Source organism: Bicyclus anynana, chromosome 7 (assembly GCF_947172395.1).
Source record: "Bicyclus anynana chromosome 7, ilBicAnyn1.1, whole genome shotgun sequence".
NCBI classification, from domain to species: Eukaryota; Metazoa; Arthropoda; class Insecta; order Lepidoptera; family Nymphalidae; genus Bicyclus; species Bicyclus anynana.
Window position 1 is genome coordinate 10392279 of NC_069089.1, and position 25240 is coordinate 10417518.

A 25240-nucleotide genomic window follows, 5' to 3' on the forward strand; every position below is an offset into this window, starting at 1 on the left:
TAGTCATGGTATGTAAATTTTATTAATGCATAAAATTTATGTACTTAGTATTGAATAAGTAAGACATAGAAGAAAAGGTTTCTCTATTCTGTACGTACTCCTTTACGTATAAAATATAACTAACCTATTACTACCAGTATTTTGTACTTTCCTTGGCAGAATAGTTTAAATATACAAAAGCTTATCAATCTATTCAGATAATATCAGAAGCTAGGAGGAAATGTCAGGGGCAGAGAAAAAAACCCTTACAATTAGCATGATCACGATACTTGCCCATGTCAGGGCTATCCGGATCTTCAATATTCCGGAGCATGTCCCGGTATCAGTAGTGCAATCCGACCTGACATTCGGAACACTGACGTTGTTTCACGCTGCAATTCTCCGAACCAAAATTGAAAACTACTGATGCTCGGAAATGATGACTGACAGGTCATAAAATAGATTTAACTGTTCCGGTACCTGAAACTTAATACGCCACGATTGATTTCTTCGTTGAAAATTTAATATCTAACTAAATACGGTCAAAAAATATTTCTGACACTATCTATACTGAATTTAACTGTTCCGGTACCCGAAACAATACGTCAGGTTAGGCGTCATTTGATTTCTTCATTGAATATTTTGATATCTAACTAAAAACAGTCAAAAAATATTTCTGACATTATAATATTTTAAGGAGTTAAAGTTTATGGTGCTGTAGGGGGTAATCTCTGGATCTATTAAGCCGATTTTAATTTTTTTTATCTCTAGAAATCCACGTTATTTGTGAGTGTCACAGACTATATTTTTGTCCGTATTCTCACGGGAACATGAACTACGTGGACGAAACCGGGGAGTCGACTAGTAACTTATATAGTGATTCATGTTATGTTGCCTATAATAATTTTATAACACATTTCCTCGTAAAGTATCTCTTAATTCAACAATTTCAATATTGTAATGTATCTCATTTCACACATGTGCCGTAATGTAAAATAAAATGCACATGTGCTGTAATGTAGTATAAAACCTTTATCATCCGTCTTAAAACGAACGGTACTTTTTTAAACCTTAGCAAAAAGTTTTCATGTCATAAAAGTCCTTAACATTTTATGAATAAAATTAAGTTTGTGAGACAAAATATAATAAATAAACATTTAATTCTTTCATTTTAATAATTTTGACAATAAATAAAACTATTTATCTGTAACAAAAAAACAAAAATATTAATTTATTTTATTAGTAATACTGGCTGTTTTAGTGCGTTTGCCTAAAAAAAAATCGCTGGCGGCTGGTGCTCGACTTCGATAGATCTGGGTAAAAATGACAGGCGTGTCAAAATGTCATCTTATTATGAAAACAGGCAAAGAAGAACAATAATGATGCAAATTTATTTTCAGAAAGTGTGTTATAAAACGTCGTATGACATACGTGGGCTTTAATAATTACATCCTCTGCTTACTAAAAGTTATAGCTTCCTAAAGGCAATATTGCCTCGGCTGTAATTTTCAACTTACCGCACTTATATCATAATGTACTATTACAAAACGGAGCATTTTGTAACTTTGTGGTTTCTAAATTTTTAAAACTTACAAAAATTAAGTTCAATAATCTTAGTATTTTATTATTCTAGTACGGAATTCTCATTACGCCCTATTTGCACTTTTTTGAAAGTGACATGACTGCACTCACCTGCCTGACTTTGCTTGAGTATTGACATATTTTCTAACAGCCGTTAGTGGCACAGAAATATAAATAACGAACCGAAATAAACGGGAAATGTAACATCAAACGGTTCCATTCTAATTGGTTTATTGTTATCCATTCTGTATTCACTGAACTATTTAGCATTTCAAATATTGTCTATTAATCATTTATGCAAGCATAGCGTTTTGAATTAGTCATTTAATATCATTAAATATTAGTAACATTCTAATATAGATATGGAATTGGATTTTGCGACTTTGTTTATTACCTACTAGTCCGCGGTATTTTCTATCTTCGGGAATAGTACTTTATTTCTCGGGAGTAAAGATACTCTCTGTTCTTTTCTGTACTTCTGTCGCGTATGGATAATCTCATGATAATAATAATAATCAGTCAAATAATCAAGGTATGAAAGCCGGAATACAAACTAACCTTCGGATTTTGATATTACGGTCATTCTCCCGCATAGGTAAAGGCGTGGTGGAATAAAGCCGCGATAATAAAAGGTACATGGATTCGATTTCCGACCACAATTTTTGATAGTACGTGTATGTAGGTACGTATATTTGTAAAATGTATTAACTTGGACCTTAATTAAAATAAACAGTTTACATTATAGCATACTGCATAAATTGTAATCATGTAATCCGTAGTAGGTATAACAATTAAAGCTGTACTGCAAATGATATGATTGGAAACTACTTAGGAGTATCGATACTAATATTATAAAGAGGTTAGGTTTGTGAGGTTGTGATGTTGACAATTACCAATAGAAGTCGCGTTATTTTTGAGTGTCATAGCTCATAGGCTTATAACCGTATTCCCACAGGAAAGGCAACGTGGGCGAAGATTCAGGGAGTCTGCTAGTCAATATATAGAAAGTCGAGAACGGTTGATTTTGCTGAAACTAGTGGAGGGTAGCTTAGAACTACAAGACGGACATAGGATACTTAGGGTAGGTGTAGTGTATGGTGGGACAGGGGTAGGGTTTCACTCGGACAAAGCCGCGGGCATCCGCTAGTTTAGTATAAAATTAAGTCTCCTTCTAACGATCATTAAAAATTCTATGCCATTACCTCAAACACGTAACGGTTTTATTCGGATTTAACTCCAAAATGCTAAAGACCACACTATTCATTCACACTCATGTTTTATTCAGCAAGAATCCAAGGAATCGATGCTGAACGTGAATAGTGAGCGAAATTCTTCCCAGTCCTCGTAGTTCATTATTATGTCAGAAGATGTTAAAGTTAAATGTTTTATATTCAATCGATGACGTCTTTCGTGTCTGCATTGTAACTGTTAATGAAGCACTAGGATCTAACCTGGGGTAACAAATTATAAGCAATCAGCAAACAAACATCTTTTTATCTTTTACATAATATGGGAATGAGTGGAAAAAATAGAAACCAAAGATAGGCTTGCGGTACGTATAGGTTCACTTCCATATTGGTAGACATTGGCATGTCTTACCGATTATACCTACTCGTAGAATTGGTAGATAGAAGACCGCTCAGTGTTATAATGAATACGTATGCGTACAATATTACATTATTTATTTTTTTAAATTGAAATACGACTGTTCTTTAGGGTTCAAATCCTCGGTCAGGTTGTTATATACTATACTAGCGGACGCCCGCGACTTCGTCCGCGTGGAAATCAATGTAAACTTTCAACCCCTATTTCACCTCTTTAGGAGTTGAATTTTAAAAATTCTTGAATCACATTATATTTCGTATCTTTTCTATTATTTGTGAACGATTTTTTAAAAATGTATCTCTAAAAATGAAGGACTTTCCATACAAACTTTCAACACCTATTTCACCCTCTTCTATTTTTATTTTAGGATCAAAAAGTATCCTATGTTTTGCTCCAAGGTCTCATTTACGATTATACCAAAATTCATCTTGATCGGTGCAGCCGTTTAGCCGTGAAAAGGTAACATACAGACAGACAGAGTTACTTTTGCATTTATAATATTAGTATAGATATATTGATTTTTCCTATAAATTCTCAGTAGCATCTTGCATCCCCGTGCCTCGGAGAGCACGTGAAGCCATCGAACCTCTTGATAGTAATCGTTACCTGAACGGACTAGAAAGATAAGGGAATTATTTATATATGTAATTCCTAATTAAAAAAAAATTATATTTAATAAGGCTATTTTATGGAAAGTAAAGGGAAAACTAATGTCTCTGTTATTCCAAATTGGAAATGTCTTTCGCAGTTGAGTGATAACTACGCAACTTATCTACCCGAGTGCCTAGTGGGAGTTTTCAATATTTTCATACTGTTACTGTCACGTTGTCGTAAACGCGAATTTATATTATGTAATAAAAATAGTTACACTAGCTGGCGCTGTTTCAATTCCTTAAAAAATCACGTTAACGTTAACGCGATAGTAACGGTATCAAACTGTCACTAGGCCCTCTGGTTATAATATTTTAATTAATTTTAAACGACACTCATTATTACACCGACGAGATAAGAATTACTAAGTCCATTACTAATTGACTAATAAAGCCGAATATAAAAATACTAATATTTTATGTTCTATCCCATCCTATTATTATTAAACGCTAATGTCTGCTATTTCATCCGCATGGAAAACCCTTACCGTGAAAAAAACACACTTTGTGTGTGTTTATTTAAGAGTAGGTATTCTTCCATTTTATAATATTCGTATAGATAAGCTACTTATTTTACTTAACAAAACAGAAATTCACGCAAACCGCATCGCTGTATGAAGCCGGGTAATCAACATTTTTAAACATAGTTTTGACAATTTTTGGCCACGAAAGGTATTTTTAGTTTTACATACTTTAATATTTTCATTTGTATATGTTTTCATTTGTGTTGTTTAACGCTAATATGATGTTGAGTAGATGGATGCGTTAGTTTGCGATAGTTAATAAAGATTAGTAATTAATTGATCCACTACGAAAAACCGACCAATCGCAATCGAATACTCTCTACGCACGTTGCACTCTGAAATTGCAGCATCCTCAGATGTTGACTATATTATATTAAAATATATATATATTTTTATATGACCTCTGCCTCCGATACCGGAGGGTGTGGTTTTGTATCCGGTCCGGAGCATGCACCTCCAACTTTTCAGTTGTGTGCATTTTAAGATATTAAATATCACCTGTCTCGAACGGTGAAGGAAAAACAGCGTGAGGAAACCTGCATAACATAAAATTTTCTTAATTCTCTGCGTGTGTGAAGTCTGCCCGCATTGGGCCAGCCTGGTGGACTATCGGCCTAGCCCCTCTCTTTCTGAGAGAAGACTCGAGCTCAGCAGTGAACTGAATATGGGTTGACAATGGTGATGATATATATTATTTTGCTCAATAATACAGATTTATCGAATAGTTTATCTACCAATTTTATTACTTTATCGTTATAAAAGAAAGTTCGATAATGTAAGGTACAAACAAGACCCCGATACATCACTCTCCAAGAGACAGATATTCGTAGATAAGGCGGGTAAATGTCCTTCGTCCGATAAATCTTAATGATATATTGTCACCACAAAGTTTATTAACTCCGACGGAAGGAAATCTTAGCGAGGGGTTGTAATTTACACTTATCTATGCGTGTATCAGTTTACGACATTTTGGAAGATTCATTTCTTACAAATGGAATATTTTGATGCATTTCAGTTTTAACTGAACTTCTAAGTATAGTTCTACTACTATTAGCTATTACTACTATTAGCTATATTACGAATAGCGTTACGGTTTACCCTCCCATAGGAAGTTACCACTTCAAAAACTATCTGTTTTTATTAAAATTGGTTATGATTAAACCTGAGATTTTGAATTATAATCGTCAAGCTAATTATTTTATTTCTACAAATTTGCATCATTCTTTCAGAACTTTGCTTCTTCTGTTACAAAAAAGTGATTTAGAATTTTTAAATTCAACACGCTACGTTAACTTTACGATACGTTGTTGGGTAGGAACGCTACGTTGCGTTATCCTGCCTTTGTTAAAATGAAGCGTCCTGTTTTATATGAAAAGTTTCCTCACAACAATAGCCCAGGACTCTCATTTGTGGATACAAAGCGAATACGAATGTAACGGTCTCAAAATTACCTGAATATGTGGTGTATGCAATGTTCGTAGCAGTTAGCCTCTGCTTGTTTGTGAAAGGGCAACTTTAATTTGACTTTGTGAACAAGTATGTTTTAACCTAATGTATGAAAATGATTTTATTATAAACTAGAAGATGCCCTGCGGTTTCACTCGCGTAGCTCGTGTTCCCGTGAGTTAAATTTGAAAAACGAAAAGGAAAACTTAGTATTCGCACGATCCGAGTGAAGTAGTAAGAATGACTAAGATGCAGTTATCTTCTTAAAAAGAGCAACTGTTAAGTTTCTTGCTGGTTCTTTTCAGCAGAACTTGCATTCCGAAGGCATGTTTCAAAAGTGCTTGTAAACTGAGCCTACTTGAAATGAATGAATTTGAATTTGTATTTTAAATGCTATTTTAGTTTTTTCAACATAGTCACCTTTTAAATGCTATTTTAGTTTTTTCAACATAGTCACCTTTTAAATGCTATTTTAAATGCTATTTTAGTTTTTTCAACATAGTCACCTTTTAGTAGTATACACTTGGCATATCTCTTTGCTAAACATAAAAATCCTTAAATTCTTAAATTTTCATCCTGATCCCTTAAAAAATCGTGTAAAATATTTCAATAGTGTTACAACGTCAAAATGGGGAACTAGTAAAATAACGTATATTTTTCCAAGTTGAAAGACTGCAGATATGATACTCATATTTATGGCTGAACGTTATCTCTTGAAAATTTGCATGAATTTCCATGGAAAAATGAAAAGTAATTTTATTCGTTTCACCATCGTATCTTGAGTTTCATTGAATTTGCTTTATATGTGGAAAAATCGTTTCACTTAAGTATACATGACTGCGTTTAGTACATTTATTTTGCAATCAAGTTGTACGCCGAAAAATATAAAAGTATTTCTTTTTTATCTTGCGAAAAAATGTCAATGGTAAATGGGAACATTTTCGGTAGAAAGAAGCTGCTTTGTTTCAAAATGTCCTGCCTGTTTTCTCAGTCGCTCGGAGGAAAGTACTTAGCATTGTACGCTACTTACTTCTAATGAGCTTGTAGCTATTCTATAACGATGTTTTTATAACTTTATCTACACAACCGTGTGTTTCGAAATCATGTCTATCTGTCGCTATCACAGATCACTAGAAAGATAAAGATAATGAATTCGAAAGTCACACGCTGGATATATAAAAAAAACATTGATAAACAATAGTGGAGTAGATAACAATATTTATATACAGTAGATATATTCATTATTATGAAAACACGGCTAAAACTCACGTGATACAACGTCGGAGTATGTCTGACCAGTTTCGAACCCATACAGGGCCCTTAGTCATGCGCTGGTTCTTGCAACGCATCACGATCCAAAACACTGATTTTTGGATACTTTAAATTCAAAATTCATATAGGTAGTCAACAATAAATAAGTATCCGAACTTAATGCTACGAACGACGCATAACAACTATCTGTCTGTCTGTGATGAATTTTATATTGAGATAAAAGGAACTTTGGTAAATGACTTTTTTAGCCTGAAAATAAAACTACAGGGGCGTAAAAATATATTTTCGGTATGAAGATTAATACAAATATTTTCGGTTAAAAATTAAATTAGTTAATTAGTTTCCGTCGACAGGTCGTCGAGGATTTCCGCTTGTATAATAAAAATTTTAAATTTATAAATAACTTGTAATTAACTTGGAGCGTGTCGTACCATGTAAAAACACCGTATATTTAAAACATCCACTTTTAAGAAATCGTTTTTTACTCCCTTTACTTTAAGAATTTCTCAGGGTATTATGAGTCTTAATATGTAATGATAGGTCTGGTTCACGGGCTCTTAGTCTATAATACAATAGCTGGGCAGCTTCATTTTATGACATGTACCTATGTAATTTATAGCTATGTAATGTATTTACATAACTGAAGGCCTAATTCAAATTTGAATATATTTGATAATAATAAACAGAATATTCCTTAGTGGTTTAACGAACTCTAAAAAGGTCGACCCTTGTCATAATCCCAATTTAATTTTAACCAGGTAAAATCGAAAATTTAACAGACCTTATAACTTTGAGGGTTTGAAGGCGAAACCTTTTATTATAATCCGATTCTTCAATAAATGGCAAAATGGTAGCCTTTTAAAATCAATATTCATTACGAACTAGCTGACTCTGTGTATATAGTACCCAATGGTTATTTTATACTATGTATAATATGTTACGTGCCTACAAAATCACCGCAAAAAGTAATTTTAATTAAGCTACTCTACTGAGCGCACACTTGCACAATTTTGTGTTCTTTTGAGATTTAAGTAAATTTCTTCTATACTAATATTATAAAGCTGAAAAGTTTGATTGTTTGTTTGTTTGATTTAATGCGCTAATCTCAGAAACTACTGGTCCGATTTGAAAAATTCTTTCAGTGTTAGATAGCCCATTTATTGAGGAAATCTATAGGCCGTAGGAATCCGTATTCCTACGGGAACGGGAACCACGCGGGTGAAACCGTACGGCATCAGCTAGTATTTCATAAACCACTATGTATTTATAGATGCAGTAACAATACCAGCAGAAAACTTTAATGAACTATAGGTACATAGGAAATCTTAGTGCTACTGCAAAAAAAAATGCCATCCATTGATGGCATTCATGATCAACAATGTTGAACTTTATTTTATAATATTAAGTACAGCGTTGTATCTGGATATAATATATCGTTTAATAATTCAAAATTAATTTATTTAAATTAGGCTTAATTTACTAGCACTTTAGAAACGTCAAGTTATGTCATGATTTAATTTAATGGTGGTAAGTAAAGTCAAAAACTTAAAATTAAATTTACGAGGGTGCCTTGGTCCAAGTTGTTATGTGTTCATGATTATTATGTCTGGTTTAATAATGCTGGTAAGCATCCTGTATAATAATACAGGATGCTCGGGAGTATTTCACATAACGTCAAGGTCCACTTATAGGAGCCAAACTGCACAACTATGATTTTTTTAACTGGACTGTATATTTAAATATGGGCTAATCGCAGTTAAAAATCAGTAGAAACCAGTTTCATTCCCTTTTTAACTCGTATTAAGCTAGTATTAGAGTTTTTTGTATCAGAAATATTGACTTGATGGTATGCAATGAAAGTTTTCGATAGTCGTTCGTTCGTTTCGTTCAAAACGTACGAACATGATTTTCCTTCATATTATTTTTTCCTCGAATTTTTTCAATGTTTAAAATATATTATTCTGATAAGTGGAATGAAGACTTCAACAAATCAATGATGATCATGAAAACGTACCAGCCATTCTTGAGCTTTCTTGAGATATAAGTAACCCGACTTTGTTTTAAATAATATAAGACTATAGTTTGAGATAGGCTGTTCCTTTGGGCTTTACCCCTTTCGTTTTTAAACCAAAGTGTCTTTAATCCTACGCCACTCTGAGTACCTATCTTATTTGTAAAATAAATCCCCTGTCACTTTGACCAATGTTAGGTGTTCAAGAATAAATATACGTACATAACCACAGAGCGTTCTGAACGATTTAAGGTTATCCACGTGTTTACCGCGAGAGTTATAGCTGATAGGACTGTCGTAAATCCTCCCTTGTGGAGGCACGGCTCCTTAGGTGTTTTGATTTAATGTATTCTCGCGTTGATATGTCTTGTTTAACGTTTGAAAATACGATTGCGCGAAAAATATTCAAAAATAAATAATAATTGGCCATTTTCAAACTCAAAAGAGCCACGTAACACTTTAACACCTTCACTGCGTTATGAGGCTGAACAAACCACATGCGAGATTTCTCGTAGGTGCGGCAGTTCAAATCGCGTTCTTTCACTCTGGCGCGGGGGGGGGGGGGCGGCTGAGTATGTAGACAAATATATGAAACTGTTTCTCTAATGAAGCCTAGCCTAACGATATAATTAATACTACGTGAGGTAGTGTAGGGGACATACGCACTAAAAATAAATTATTTCCGTACAGTACGGAATCTACTTCTAGAATTGTAGGCCTCATATCCACACGGAGTGAGAGGTGGCGGCGCAACGCATCCAAGCTTAGTGTCAATTTCCTAATTTCAAATTTTAGATTTAATTTTTTTTTATATATTTAATACTGCAATGACGTTATTGGGGGCGAATCTGAATTCAACTTTATCATCTATTTGAGTTTAATAAGGTATAGTTACAATTATTGACAAATTTGGGCGCACTGCAAAAAAGTTCAACTTTGCATTGAAAAGACCTCATACGCACTAGATGAAATTCTCTCTAACCTCAGCTTTCAAACAAAAAATAATAACCGTTTTCATCGTTCAGAAGAGATGCGGTATAAGTCAGGATTTGAAAATAGTTATGCATACATTACTCAAACATTTTTAAGCTTTTATAAATTGGAAAAACCACAATTTTCTTTAGCTAAAGTATGTGATTTTTAAGCGTTCTAAATATTTTTTGGATATCTTTAATATTTTCTGCATATGGATTTCCATAATGTGTGAAGAAGCATCGCCTACATCTCGCCTGTTCTCATGTGAAGATCTTGCCCTACTTTGCACCATCAAATAGCAATTCAAAGTCTGTAGTTTATATTATATACAAACCAAAGAACATCCAAACTATTTTTCGCGTCGTTACCACGCGAGTTATTGCCAATACGCGGTATCGTAAAACCTACTTTTCGTATTGTGATTTAATGTTCGGTGAACACAAAGCCGTTCTTTATCTACGTGTTTTAGATCCTTATATCTGGTCATCATTCTCTTTAGTCGGTCCCTCATGACTGAGGATCGCAGACAACCTCATGACGAGTCATTTTTTCCGATAACGATGTTCCTCCATCGCACACGGCTGGCCTATTCACTAATTTGGTTTTTATTACCAACCTTTAAATCAAGTTAGAAATGTCATTTACATACTGTTTGATCCAAAAGTTATCAAAAGGCATCGGATGGTATTTGTTACATCGAATCGCAATTTTGTATATGTCAACAAACATACGTCAAAGTTAGTGAATTAACCTGCTGCAGTCTAATTCACTAAGTTGACAACCGGACCAACGTAGTAGGCAATATACGCATAAAATATAGCTCTATTTTTTTTGTAAAAATACTTTTACGTTACAGACCAACACATCTAGGTTCGTTTATATCTACAGACACAGTAGATATAAACGGACCTCTAAGACATATCCTAATGGCGCTCATTGTCATTTGGTAATGACAGTCTTATTGTCATGTGTAAGGCGCTGTCAATTTTATAGGTATCACGAAAAAGACTATACAGACACGAACCACACAGACAAAATATTCTTTCCGCGAATACAGGCCGGGCGCTGCGCGTGTCTGTCGACGTCTGCGCGGCCGCGTGACGATAGAATAAATACATTAATAAACACTGTTAAAGAATATTATTTTGTCTGCCACGGCACGTGTCTGGCACGCCGCTAAATGTCTGTAGATATAGATGGACCATTAAACGTATGTAAAGTATGTAACTTTAAAATTCGACGACTCATCTATTTGAGCTTCAAAAAGTGTTTCACCGCAAAGAAACGTTACCGTAGGTGCACACTTCCTTTGACACGTACAAGTATCAGCTATCCTAATGCAGTTTGGTGATTATTCACTTTTTGCATCCTGTTTACACCAGTCTGTGATTCGGAATGGAATTTATTTGCTGCCAACTACTAATTTATTTATATTAATATTACGAGTATAAAGAGGAAAGATTTGATTGTATTTTGTTTGTTTGCTTTGAATAGGCTCTGGAACTTTTGAACCGTTTTGAATAATTCCTTCACTGTTGGAAAGTTATATAAAAAAAAAATCAAAATTAATTTATTTCAAGTAGGTTTAATTTACAAGCACTTTTGACACGTCACTTGACTATTTGTAAAGATTCTACCACCGGTTCGGAAGGCAGGTTCTGCTGAGAAGATACCGGCAAGAAACTCAACAGTTGCTCTTTTGAAATGAAAAAGTCATACAATATTATAATTTACAATTGATAACAATTACAATTTTTTATAGTTTTACTTCCTGTGTGAAGGTGGAAGCTGATCCAATGGCCTCCAAGCACTTTTATCGTTAAGGAACTCATCAATAGTGTAGTAACCTCGACTAAGTAAATGTTATCCCCGAGTAATATAGACTATATTTTATGCCCGTATCCCTACAATAATGGGAATCGTGTGGCGTCTGCTAGTATACTAATCCATTTAAAACTGATACAATACTCGTATAACATTTCTTGCAATTATCATTTAATGATAAATCTGTCTAGAAAATATGTGTCGCCTGTAAAATAGATCTAACTCAGCTAGGTATAACTGGTGTTGATACTGAAGTAGGTACCCACACAAAACGACGCAGTTATTGTATTAAATTATGATTTATTCTTTACTAGAAGCGCTCCGCGGTTCCAACCGCGTAGTCTCATATCAAATTTAATATAAATAATATTAATTTCGTGTAGTACATGGGATAAGGATCTGAAGTATATCGATATTAATTAATAAAAGTTAATGATTTATAAAAATCATGTATTTTTTAAAATTTTCCAAACGACAAAAACCCGGTCGTCCATATTGTATCGTCACAATGTTACTCGGTGTACTAATTCAAAGTAATTGTTAACTAATATTTTTGTCAAACCCTTCGTTTGTAAAGGATTTGTTAACGTGACGTCATGAAACAGTTGGTATATAGACCATCATGGCCGACAGGTGTTTTGGCTTGTATTGTCAAAAAAAATTAAAATTTATCATATAATCACTTTCAAAATAGTGTGATATGTTTTTTTGAATCTAGTAGAACGACCACTTAAAAAAGTGTCAACCAGCCTATTGTTCAAATCGGTTTTATGCGTGAACAAATAAACAAGGCTATTATCGTATCTATTTATAATATTAATTATGTCGTAATGAGTAATACTCGTATATGACGAAACTAACTCCTAGTTTAATTTCAAATACAAGTTGTGAAGCACCATGTGGTAAAAGTTTCAACCCGTGTTTTAGCCAAGGCACATAAAAACTGTACTAATTACAAACAGTTAATCACTGTAATACGAGTTGGAGAACGAGAAGATAAACGACGGTCTCCGGTAGTCATTATTCAGTCCACAATTTCACATCAGTATAGAAATATTGCTAGTAACTACTAGATAATCTTGATGGATTCAAGAAAGTAACTTTTTCACTAGAAACCTAACTTGAAAATCTTTTGATTTTTCTCGATAACAAACCCCATGTTACACCCCTCCCCTCATATATTTTTAATTTTCGAAGCATTAACGTTTGTAGAAAGAGAATTAATCTGTAACTTGGCTACGGTCCCTGATAGATATGATTATGCCTCTCTCTCTCGGTATGCCTCAAATTACAAGTAACACTTATTATTGTGTCTCTTTGATCGAGTGCTATAGGTATATTTGATCCATATGCCGTGGAGAGCATGAGAATCTCCGAGTTATTTCATCGTGGCTTGTTGCCCGACCGACAACTGAAAGGCTGGCACATTTTTTGCGCAAAAGATCAGCCTAGCTGTCTGGAAATGCAACCTTTTTCTCATCACAATTCCAAGTGCGAATGATTTGTACAGATTTTTAATGATAAGTTAGCTAGTTAGTAGTGGTATGAAATAATATCAATATATCATCAAAATAGTACCTACTTCTCTTATTTATTTATAAGCGATTGTGATACCTTTAGTGGACCCAAGACCCTAGAACAATAATTAAAACCTATTCTACTTATTCCCATCTCTTGCTTTTAAAAATCATAAAATGCTCGTTCTAGATGCAATCTAATCCATTACAATCATCTATTGTGTGTTGTGTTAAATATAGCTTGTTTTCAATTTTCAGTTAGATAATGTAAAGTCTCTGTTATTTTTTTATAGTATATTTTTAGGTATACCTATGCCTTTCGTAAATTAAATACTTTCGTAAACTAAATACTAGATCACCACCCACCACCTCTCTGCCAATACCAATGTCCTTATGTTGACTTTAGCTTCGTTCCTTTGAATTTTATAAACAATACGAAAGAAAATGTTCAAAATAATATATACAATCTTAAATTATTATTATTATCACGGAATTAATAATAGAGTTAATGTTTTCTATGTTCTGTGATTATTACAAAAATTTAGAGATAATTTATAAGTGTTCAACAATTATTCCTTATAAACCATTTAATTTTAACAGTTATTGAACAGTCAACGATGAAAGCGATGACTATAATTAACAAATTAACTATCAGTGTTTGAAAGTGCATGAAAATACAGTGAATAAGATAGTGTACACAGTGTGATGTCGGTGAAAAACAACGTGGTCTGTGTGAAAATGCAATGGGCTGGCGGAGGGGAGGCGCTCTCTTGTTCCTCGGAAACGCTGCGTGCTGACTCATGTTGTCATTGATATCAGAACTGAGAAGCTCGAAAATGTCGGCGGGTAAATATATCATGAGATTTTCCTTTATTTTCTAGTAATAGTTGACGTAGGTCGACCCACCCATTCGGTGGACCGAGGATATCAAGCGCGTTGCAGGGAGCCGCTAGATGTAAACGTTTAAACAGCATGTAGTTAAGAAATCCTTGAAAGAGGTTTAAGTTCAACAGTGGACGTCCATTGGCTGATAATGATGATCAGGTGATCAGGAGCGTGCATAAGGTTGTAGATTAGGGTACGCACTAGTAAGATAATGTAACCAAACAGGGAAATTTGCACTGGATAAGCATTACCAAATCATTTGTTAGGGTATGCATTGCTTTAATGCATGTATAAAGTGCACGCCACTGATGATGATGATGATGAAATAGTTGCAAGCTGCTCAAAACCGTAGTATGCGGCAGTCCTTAGAAGAGGACTGTCCAGCAATGGACGTTGTTCGGGTGATAATGATGATGATGAATAGTTGATGGTAACCAGTGGATAACCATTACTTAGGCCTAACGGAGCTACACTTCGCATATCATGTTACGATTGCATCGTACAATGCGTCTAATCCTTCTTCATCGCGTTCTTCCCTCACCTAGAGTATGAGTATTAAGCGGTATGTAATTAAATCATATAGGCAACACCATTGAGTTCGAAATACAGAAATGAAACTTGATAGCAAGCGCAAGTTCTCCAATAATTACTTATTTCATCATTAGTCGTACTATTTTTGATTTCTTGTTTGTAATTATGAAAACTGTGTTTCTAACATAAACATAATATTATTTTTTTCTATTGTGTAAATATAACATTTTATTTTACAATCGTTAAATCCAGCCTTAGAAGCGGGATTAGTTAAAAATTCAATATCAAAGATGTTTGAAAATAAGTACCTCCTACTTCCTACTTTGTTGAATAATTTTCTTAACGATAAAAGCAAGGCTCTTGTAGCCTTTAATAAGACGCTGCGCAAATATTGCCGGCAAATTACACGGAAACTTAGTTCAGTAATTGAATTTAAGGTTCGTTAGAAAAGTGTCACGCCTTAATTTTTTTCTCTAATCTTGTTGGCTGCATAGTATACAGAAATTAATAACACAAAAGTTATAATTTAGGTCACAGCAGTCTTTAGACTGCATGCTAGAAACTACGTTTCTCTTTCTTTCTTTCTTTAATTCTGTGGTTTATTATAGTGTAAAGTTGTTGGATGGGCTCACAGAATAATTGCAAAATACATTAGTAAATAGGACAAATAAATTCAATTCAATTCAATTAATTCTACATACAAGCCCTATTTGACTAATATCGGATGCACCTGATTGGAATATAATAATGGATACTTATGAAACACATTATAAAATTCCAGAAGATGTAGTTATTTTGACATCTAGAATATTCGGGTATATTATACCTTCGTTTAATTATGTCCTAAACAAATTAAACGTATAGTACTTGTGGAGCTAAATGTGCCGTGAGAGACAAACTGAAGACCACAACACAGAAGTGAATGGTTTTATCTAACAAATGAACTAACTTAAAATGGCCGTGTGGTTTGTTTAAAGAAGGGGAATAGCAGCGAAATATTTTTATAACGTGATTAAAATAACTAGTATAAAAACAAGTATCCAAAGCGGCTCAGGCTTTTTACCAAAACGGGCTGGGCAAGGAAAACAATACGAGCAAAAAAGGAGAGCGTCAACCAGTTTTCCAGGAATTCCTTAACCTTACACCTGTTGGTCACAGTCCAGGTCCAGTCCTTCGAGCAGAGCACAGGTCCAGTGCTCTGCTCGAAGGTTTTTTCTGTCACACGATGGAACCGGCACTCGTATGGTGAATCCATGGAAAGCATATTCATCTCAGTTAGACTATGTTTAAGCGACATTTGTTTGTAACAGCGGGATCGGCGGTGGCCATGATCGGCGCGAACCTGCGCTTCGGGTCAGCAGGCGCGACCAACTCCTCCGTGGTCAACAACACGCGGCTGTGTCCACCCGGCGGAGCTGCGAGCGCGGCCGCCTTGCTGGCGCTGTCTGGACTCGGCATATCAGCGAACATTGCCCTCATGGCGGTCATACTTAGTAAAAAACAGTTGAGAAGGTAAGCACGCTCATATACGCTACCTCTGCTTGTTCATCATCATTTTTAGTTAGTTTAAAAGTTTAAAAGCTGGGGTCAGGCCTCCCTCCTTAGAAGAGATGGAACTTAAACCTACCACGCTGCCCCAAATGGAGGGCTTGGGGTGTAGAGTGGCAATGTTAAATTCATTATCATGTTATGATATTAGCCAGGACCGACGGCTTAACTTGCTCTCCGAAGCACGGGGGTGTAACACCACCAACTTCTCCACTCAGGGATGAGAATTTTAATTGAAAATTTTTGAAAACTGAAAAACTCGGCATAGCCCAACCCAGGATTCGGACCTAGGACCTCGTGATCAGATACTACATAGACTAATCTCTGATCCAATAAGGCTTGTTCATACGAGTAGATATTAATATTATAAACGCAAAAGTAAGTCTGTCTGTCTGTTACTAACACAGTTAAACAGATTTTAATGAATTTTGGTATAGAGATAAATTAGACCTTGGAGGAGACCACAACATGGGCAACTTTTCATCTTTCAAAAATCCATGCGCATTCCGCGAAATTCGGCGGGTTCAGAACATAAAATACCTGCATAAGTATACTAACTACTAATAATCCAATCTTTAATCACTATAATAATAATCTTATAATGAAATACTAATCCAAGACTTAAATTTAAAAGAGACTGACTAAAATGGTACAAAGTCAAGAGAAAGCTCCCAGCCGGTGGTAAATTCATTATCGTGACTTCTGACAGTTTAAAGCCTACCGGATATTACCCACTTTACATTTACATAATCCCATTGCCATGAGTTTATTTTAGCACTTCTTGTAGAAAGAGACGGGAATTTCTCCGAAGAAACTTTCAACGTAATTTCTGCCTTTACATTTTGAATTTCTTGCCATTTTCTAACTTCACCTCACCAAACCACACAATAAAGAATAGCTCAAAATCTAAAAGCGTGGCTATTTTCAGCGTTCCTTTATATGTATTTCGTTGAGAAATATGTTGGGCAGAGAGCCTGCGATCACCCGACATACCTCATTTTATACATGAAAATGCTCTTTTATGGACTTTCAAGTGTCATGGTTTCGAGACGCCAGTATCTAGCGGCTCCCTGCAACTCGCCTGATATCCTCGGTCCACCTAGTGGGGGGTTGACCAACAATGCGCTTTCCGGTATGGAGTCGCCATTCCAGCACCCTGTGACCCTAACGTCCATTGGCTCTTCGAAATATTTGGCCTGCCCATTTTCTAGCATTCCATGGATTTACCATGCGGGTGCATGCCATCCATCGTGTGGCAGAGAGAAGAACTCGGAACAGAGCCCAGTGGCGCTAACATAACGCATAAATGAAGACAAAATTTTGTCCAATGGCGACGGAGTTGTACCAGTCCCATCTCTTTCGTCCTATCGCTGGATTTGTGACCAATGGGTGTACGGTTAAGGATACTCTTGACAATCGATTAGTATTCCCCATCTCTGCTCGTGTTGTTCTCCCTGCCCTAGCCATATTTGGTACTATCCTACTAAATCAGTTTTAATATAGAAAATAGGAAGTTTTGAAATCCCGGACTTACACTTGAACGGTTGGAGGGTTGAATCTCTACCATCCAAAGCAAAAACTACACAAAAAACAACCCAAAATTTCAAACTTACCTACTTTAGAAACTAGGAGCAAAATTTGAATAGCTTTCAGGCTTCATAAAATTAGGCATGTGTGACTATTGCAGGCACTCGTTCTATGTATGACGTAACTTAAATTAGAATACAAACCTGAGAACTTTATCTCTTGCGCGAAAACGAACACGAGAAAAGTTTTTAACTGCGTACGCTGCTCCGTGGTGCAGAAGGATTATGGGATTATCCTGGGACTATCAGAATTCAATCAGAGTACCACACAAAGCCCGAAAGAGCTTTTACAAATAGAATGTCCATTACTTTCCAACAAATAAAATCGAACTTTCAAATAAACACGAGGCACATCAATCAAGTGATTTTTTATTTCACTAGGGAAATGGAGATAATGTTTTTTAGTAGTCCAGTGGATTTCATTTATTACGACCTTGCTTCTAGCGACGCTTTAGTTATAGGGACGTGAACTTTTAGTTCCTTGAATATAAATATTGTACAAAATTCTTGTAGCTATAGTCTTTGCATGTAATGCCCTGTTCCGGGGAAAAGCCACTTTTTTAAAGAATCAATAAATCAAACATTCTCATACAGATATAGCGACCGGAGTCGGTCACCAAATATACAAAGAGCATTCTTTTTGTTTATAGGTATTAGATCATAACTACGTCGGTAATAATTCCTTTTGAAGTCGACGTTGAGTTTCAAAATGATATTTCGAGTAGCAACTGTGTTTCGACTTTGCCTGTAACGAATTCCGGACACAACGGCAAAATTACAGTGGTCCCTTCATCGTATTATACCTAAAATATTCTGTATTTATGTATGAAAAAAATAAATATATGCATCTCGGGACGCTCGATAGAAGTGTTAACTTAAAACTGCTGCCGTATGCGTAAGAGAAAGGGAAACCGAAGTGACGCCGTAACGCGTTACGTTACAAAACGGTTTACCCTCCAATAAGAAGTTATCACTTCAATAATAAACTATGACTACAAACCTTAATATATATTACATCATGTAATGGATATAATGAAACATTATTACAGCCATATTCGAGGTAATGACATAGCGTTATGTTTAGGTATGTCTCATTAAATCCATATTCAAGGTAATTATAACAAAAGTTAGCACTTAAAGTCAAAACAATTTCACAGCATCTGTGCCTAACGATTGTTATCATCAGAAGTTATTATATTAAGAGATAATAACGGGGAACCGACAGCGGTTTAACGAGCTTTCTGAGCCAGGGACGGGAACGCCCTTCGTAAGCCACGAACAATCATCCGAGTACCGACAAACGTATTAGTGTTTTGCTGCAGAAGTAACAGCTTGCCTATTTGGCCGAGATGAGGCCGACTTTTATATTACCAGACACAAAAACGTGGTCGTCATTGCCACCTGCACATTGTATAATGTTGGGATGTGTAAAATAAAAACCATACATGAATCCGAATTTCGAATTTTTAAATATGTTAAAATGGCTATGTAGTTAGTCTGTACGCCGTAGAAGTAGGTGCGAGAGGATTACCAGCAAAATCTCTCTATAACTTGCTTAAAGACCTTGGCCTCTCTAGAGGTGCAGCTAGTTCTATATTAGAACGAGTATCCAAAGCTGCTTGAATAGGATCTTACCAAATTAACCCTTGACCCTACCCCTTAACCCTACATCCAGTAGACACAAGTCCTGGACTATGCTTGGTGTTTTTCTCTCTACCACGCGATGGACCCGGCACCCGCTCGGTGAATCCATGGAATGCTAAGATATTCGTCTCCTCTCGTCTCGTTTCAGTATATGATTATTTCTCATATTACATAACTCCTCAATTGTGTCGTGAAAGGGGGAAGCAGTTATTGGTAAAAACATTATTTATACAAGAACGAAAAAAATACAATTTCAGAGAAAGTGAAAGAGTTAATGGAATTTCTTACCTATTTTCGTGAAAGTAGGCAAATAAATAACTTTGAGATTATCTAAAAATAGAGCTCATAAAATCACTAAAATTGTAGCTCAAGAAGCGCATTTGCCAGCAAAAATCAGATTTCTCAAGAATAATAAAAATTAAAATGTATCCAATATACGAATATGCTGTCTGTTGATTTCTCCAATAAAATTGTAATACCTTTTATATGTTTATGCTAAAATAAACAAATTTTGTTTGCACCTATAGTATAAAGCTTCATTGTGCTGTATACCCAATACCCATGTCAATATATTTTCGGATGACTGCGTGTTTTCATCAAGCGATTTGGCACAAATCTATTGGGATTTGGTAAATTGATTTTTTTGTTCACTAATGGTATTCTTTACTTCAAATCTGAAAGGTTGGAGCCTTTTAAACATGCGAGTGAAAAGAAATATGATCCTTAATATTTTGCTCAATTCAATGGGTAGATACTTGATTTTAATAGGTACCCGTAAAATATGATTTTAAGTGACTCAAGCATTTAACAATTCTGTATTTGAATAAAAACAACGACGTGGGGATGCGGGGATAAGATATTAGCACACGTTACTCGATGATAACGTAGCATGATTTAAAAAAAAATCTGTTTAGTGACAAGTTTAAAAGCGTAACAAAAAAAACAAACTCACTTTCGCATTTTTTTTAATATTTGCCATACATTTTAAATGTGACCAATATCCCCATTCAACTTCAACTAGTCAGGAAAGAGTGTATTAGGAGTGTACGTAAATAGTCCAACGGGGCGGGGATCAAACCACTACCCATCCGTGATTAGTCCAACCGCTTTACCGTTGAGCTTTTAAGGCTCCAATAGCTCAACAGTATGACAGCCCCGTCACCCAGACGTGGGCTTTTTAACGAACAATTAATTCGCCCGGAATTATAAACTCAGGCCAGGTCCGTGTCTCGGAGAAGACGCCCTTAAAAAGCAGTTTCCACTTCCACTCATCCACTCTGCTTCTGCCTTGAACCGGGAACCCCCGGTGACGCCACTTGAGGTCCCATTAAGGAGCCTACGGAACTTACAAGTACACAATCAGAAAAAAAAGTATTTAAATACAATACATATGATGGTGAATCTTGTAAAAAATGAACCGCGGTTCATTTTACACAGGCAGTCTTGAGATATTAGTGTAAAAGTGTGTCAAGGTTCAGTATGGCTGCCGCTATATTAACGTCGGTACCTAAGGTAAAGATAACGTTGAATGTACCCCCACTGAATACGAGCCCAAGATTGTGACCCGAAATAGAAGCAAGACTTTACCAAAATATGCAGAGTTGCAATACTAATTAAGTAGCCTCGCTTTTGATCAGATAGAAGAATATAATAAATATCATAATATGATCAATCATCATTATCAGCCTATTTTAACGGGATAGAGAGATGTGATAGCCCAGTGGGCCTCTGCCTTAGATTCAGAATGCGTAGGCTCGAATCCGCTCTGGGGCATGAACCTCCAACTTTTCAGTTTTGTGCATTTTAAGAAATTAAATATCACGTGTCTTAAACGGTCAAGGAAAAACATCGTGAGGAAACCTACATACCTGAGAATTTACTTAGTTCCTAAAGTGTGTGAAGTCAGCCAAACCGCATTTGGCCAGCGTGTTGGACTAAGGCCTAACCCCTTTCATTCTGAGAGGAGACTTGGACTCAACGGTGAGCTGAATACGGGTTGTTAATGAGGATTAAAGGGCCACGCCTCCTTTCTTACAGGGAAGAGGATAGGAGCTTGGATTGGACCCACCACACTGCGCCAATGCGTGTTGGTGGTTTTAGGGTTTGATAATGTTAAATTAATTAACGACTTCTACTGGATTTTAATGATAATGACTGAGACCTATGGCTTAACATGTTTTCAAGGCTAAGTAACACCACCAACTTCGCAACTCCTGGTTATGAATTTTACTGAAAAAACTTTTAGAAGAAAGACAAGCTTATACATTGAACGTAAATTGAACTATTGCCCTCAATTTGAATCTAGTTAAAATACAGAAATGTGATACATGTATCATACCGGGCAGAGGGTGTGGGTTTGAATCCGGTCCGAGGCATGCATCTCCAACTAATCAGTTGTGTGCATTTTAACAAATTAAATATCACGTCTTAAACGGTGAAAAAAACATCGTGAGGAAACCTGCATACCAGAGAATTTTCTCAATTCTCTCTGTGTGTGAAGTCTGTCATTACGCATTGGGCCAGCGTGGTGGACTATTGGCCTAACCCCTCTGACTCTTAGAGGAGACTGGAGCTCAGCAGTGAGCCGAATATGGGTTGATAATGTAATAATATCACGTATTTTTTATTATTATTAATACTTAATCTGATCATAATAAAGATTTACTAAACCGAAGCGAACAAACACGTCTCTAATTCTAAATGATTTGGGTACAATTCAGGGGTTGAGATATAATTTAAGTTTCGTACGTGAGGTGGTAACTGGTGCGGCTATTCTGTACCAAATGTAAACTAAAAATACCGACTCAGTCGACCGACTGACCGCTCTTTACCTCAGATCGGGTCAGACCTACGAATTCTTCTTATTACTTCTATCTAACTGTCTACTTACTTACTACTATCTGTTTTATTTTAAGAATATTTGCCGCATTTTTTAAATATCTATACTAATTTATACGAATATATAAAGCTGAAGAGTTTCTTTGTTTGATTAAACGCGTTAATCTCAGGAAGTACTGGTTTTAAAAATTCTTTCAGTGTTAGATAGCCCATTTATTGAGGAAGGCTATAGACTATATATTATCCGTTCCCGTTTTCCTACGGTACCAAGAACCACGTGGGTAAAACCGCGTGGCGTCAGCTATTTTCATAATCTCATTCCCTCTCGTAAAGTCGTGAAAGTCGTAAAAGATTGTGTGTTATGTATACCACCCACGGTCCGATATCCCCACATGCTCCTTTTTTATTTTTATTCTTTACAAGCCCTTGACAACAGTCTCACCTGATGGTAAGATAGAAGCTGGCTAACTTGTTGATGAGGAGGAGGATGAAAATCCACATCCCTTTCGGTTTCTACACTGTGTGACTCTGAGCCCTTCTTTTGATTATTATATATGTTCTATTAGTAGATTAAAAATAGATTATCTCCCCAGGTGGTCACACGGTCTACTGTTCCACCAGGCGGTTGTGGACTGTGCGCGCGCAGCCATCCTGCTCCCGCTCGGCATCGCCGTGTTCCGGTGCCAGCCCGTGTACAAGTGTTCGCTGGTGGAAACTGCGTTCCTATTACTTGTAAGTTTTTTTTTATATTTATACTTAATTAGAAATAAAGAAAAGTTTATTTAGAGTACACACCATACAAAGGAAAGTAAAAAAAAACAATAAATAAAATACTTTTTCAGAATTTAAACTATCGTGAGTGTTATTCATATTAATTGATTATGAAACACGGCTAAAACTCACGTGATATTAGGTCGGAGTATACCTGACTAGTTTCGGTTGTAGTACTTCGGTTTGCTTACAAGAAGACGAGTCTAATGAAGATGACATTAATGAACCGTCGGAGAGTGTAACGGAACCTTCACTCCCCACCACTCAACCCCTCTCCGCGCGCACAATGCGAGCAGCAGCGCGTCGCGCAGCCGCTTCGCAGTTTGGATCGTGCCGCGATGCAAGAACCAGCTCATGACTAAGGGCCCCGTATGGGTTCGAAACTAGTCGGGCATACTCCGACCTAATATCACGTGAGTTTTAGCCGTGTTTCATAATCAATTAATTAAAATACATTGCAACTAGCATGATGTGATCCTAAAAGGGTCTCCACTCAGCCTATTGCTGTGCCTCTAGACAAACATCAACAAATATTAAAAAGAGATAGGAACGTAATTATATAGAAATATATAACAAATAGAGAGATAGTACAAAAATAAGCCCACAAATAAATGATAAATAACAGAATAATTTGTTAAATAAATTAAACAATAGACCCAATACTTACACGTTTTGAATTAAACAATAAACACATCACTATCTAGCCCCAAATTAAGCATAGCTTGTGATATGGGAACTAAGATACATTTTTGTATATATTATGGGTATTTTATATACTACATAGTATAAATACTCATATATACTATAGAAACTAGAAAACACCCATATGTTCATCACACAAATATTTTCCAGTTGTGCGCCTCAAGTGCGAGTGTTCTGCGAGACATGTTTCATGAAAATCGGTTGAGCCGATTAAAAGTTGTGGGGGGTGAAAGTGGTGAAAAATAACCGAATGTCTACAAATATACTCGAGTGGGTCTCAAATGAAAGCGCACTAAAATATAATATTGATAATTTAATCGAGAGTGGTGGGAAAATTGGTACATGAAAAATCAAATTGCTTGAGAAATTTTGTGACGGCCCCCGTGGCGCAGTGGTATGGCGCATGGATTTAAATGACGGAGGTCCTAGGTTCGATCCCCAGGTGGGCAGATTGAGGTATTCTAAATTGGTCCAGGTCTGGCTGGTCGGAGGCTTCGGCCGTGGCTAGTTACCACCCTACCGACAAAGACGTATCGCCAAACGATATATCGTTCCGGTCGTGTAGGGTGTGGGTTTTCATCCTCCTTACAAGTTAGCCCGCTTCCATCTTAGATTGCATCATCACTTACCATCAGGTGAGGTTGTAGTCAAGGGGTAACTTGTAAAAAACAAAAAAAATCTTTGATCCGGCTCACATATGATAGACAATTTCTGGCATAAAAGTTTTTATTCTAGACAATTTCATGACACGACAAACTTATAAAACCCCTCTTTTTGCGTCGAGGTTTAAAAACATTCTATAAAAATTCAAATTACATTTGGCTCAACTTTTACCAGCCTCATTCATAGACCAAAATGTAACTGTCTAAAATATTCCCATTTTTTTTCTTAATAAAGATCATTTCTTTCCGACAAACCGAATTTATATAGTTTACTTTTAAAATTGTGAATACAGGACGGTCCGGTAAACATTAACTCTAACGGGTCCGGAGTGAGCGAGCGAGGGGAAACTTTTATTTTTCATTTTATAGGTTGAACTTCCTACGCGCATATTGTACCCATGAAATTGTAGAAGTAAATCAAAGTCAAAAGAGTTTCAAACGAGCCAGTTTTTTTTTGTATATTTTTTTGTATATCACAATCTATACTAATATAATAAATGCGAAAGTAAATCTGTCTGTCTGTTACGTTTTAACGGCTAAACGGCTGAACCGATCAAGATGAATTTTGATATAATGGTAAATGGGACCTTGGAGCAAAACATGGGGTACATTTTGACTCTAAAATAAAAGAAGGGGGTGAAATAGGGGTTAAAAGTATTTAGAGTTACATTTTTAAAAATTTGTTCATC

General features: G+C 35.8%; 1 protein-coding gene across 2 annotated transcripts in view; it reads left to right on the plus strand.

The window, feature by feature from the left end:
* The window catches only part of LOC112048067 (uncharacterized), a 39432-nt gene that overhangs the window by 638 nt on the left and 13554 nt on the right, over positions 1 to 25240 (plus strand). For both annotated transcript variants that reach the window (XM_024085430.2, XM_052882541.1), the window contains exons 2-4: positions 13985 to 14230; positions 16111 to 16312; positions 23010 to 23148. In XM_024085430.2, the coding sequence (XP_023941198.1) occupies positions 14185 to 14230; positions 16111 to 16312; positions 23010 to 23148 (387 nt within the window). In that variant the 5' untranslated portion in view covers positions 13985 to 14184. The remainder of the gene's footprint in view (positions 1 to 13984; positions 14231 to 16110; positions 16313 to 23009; positions 23149 to 25240) is intronic.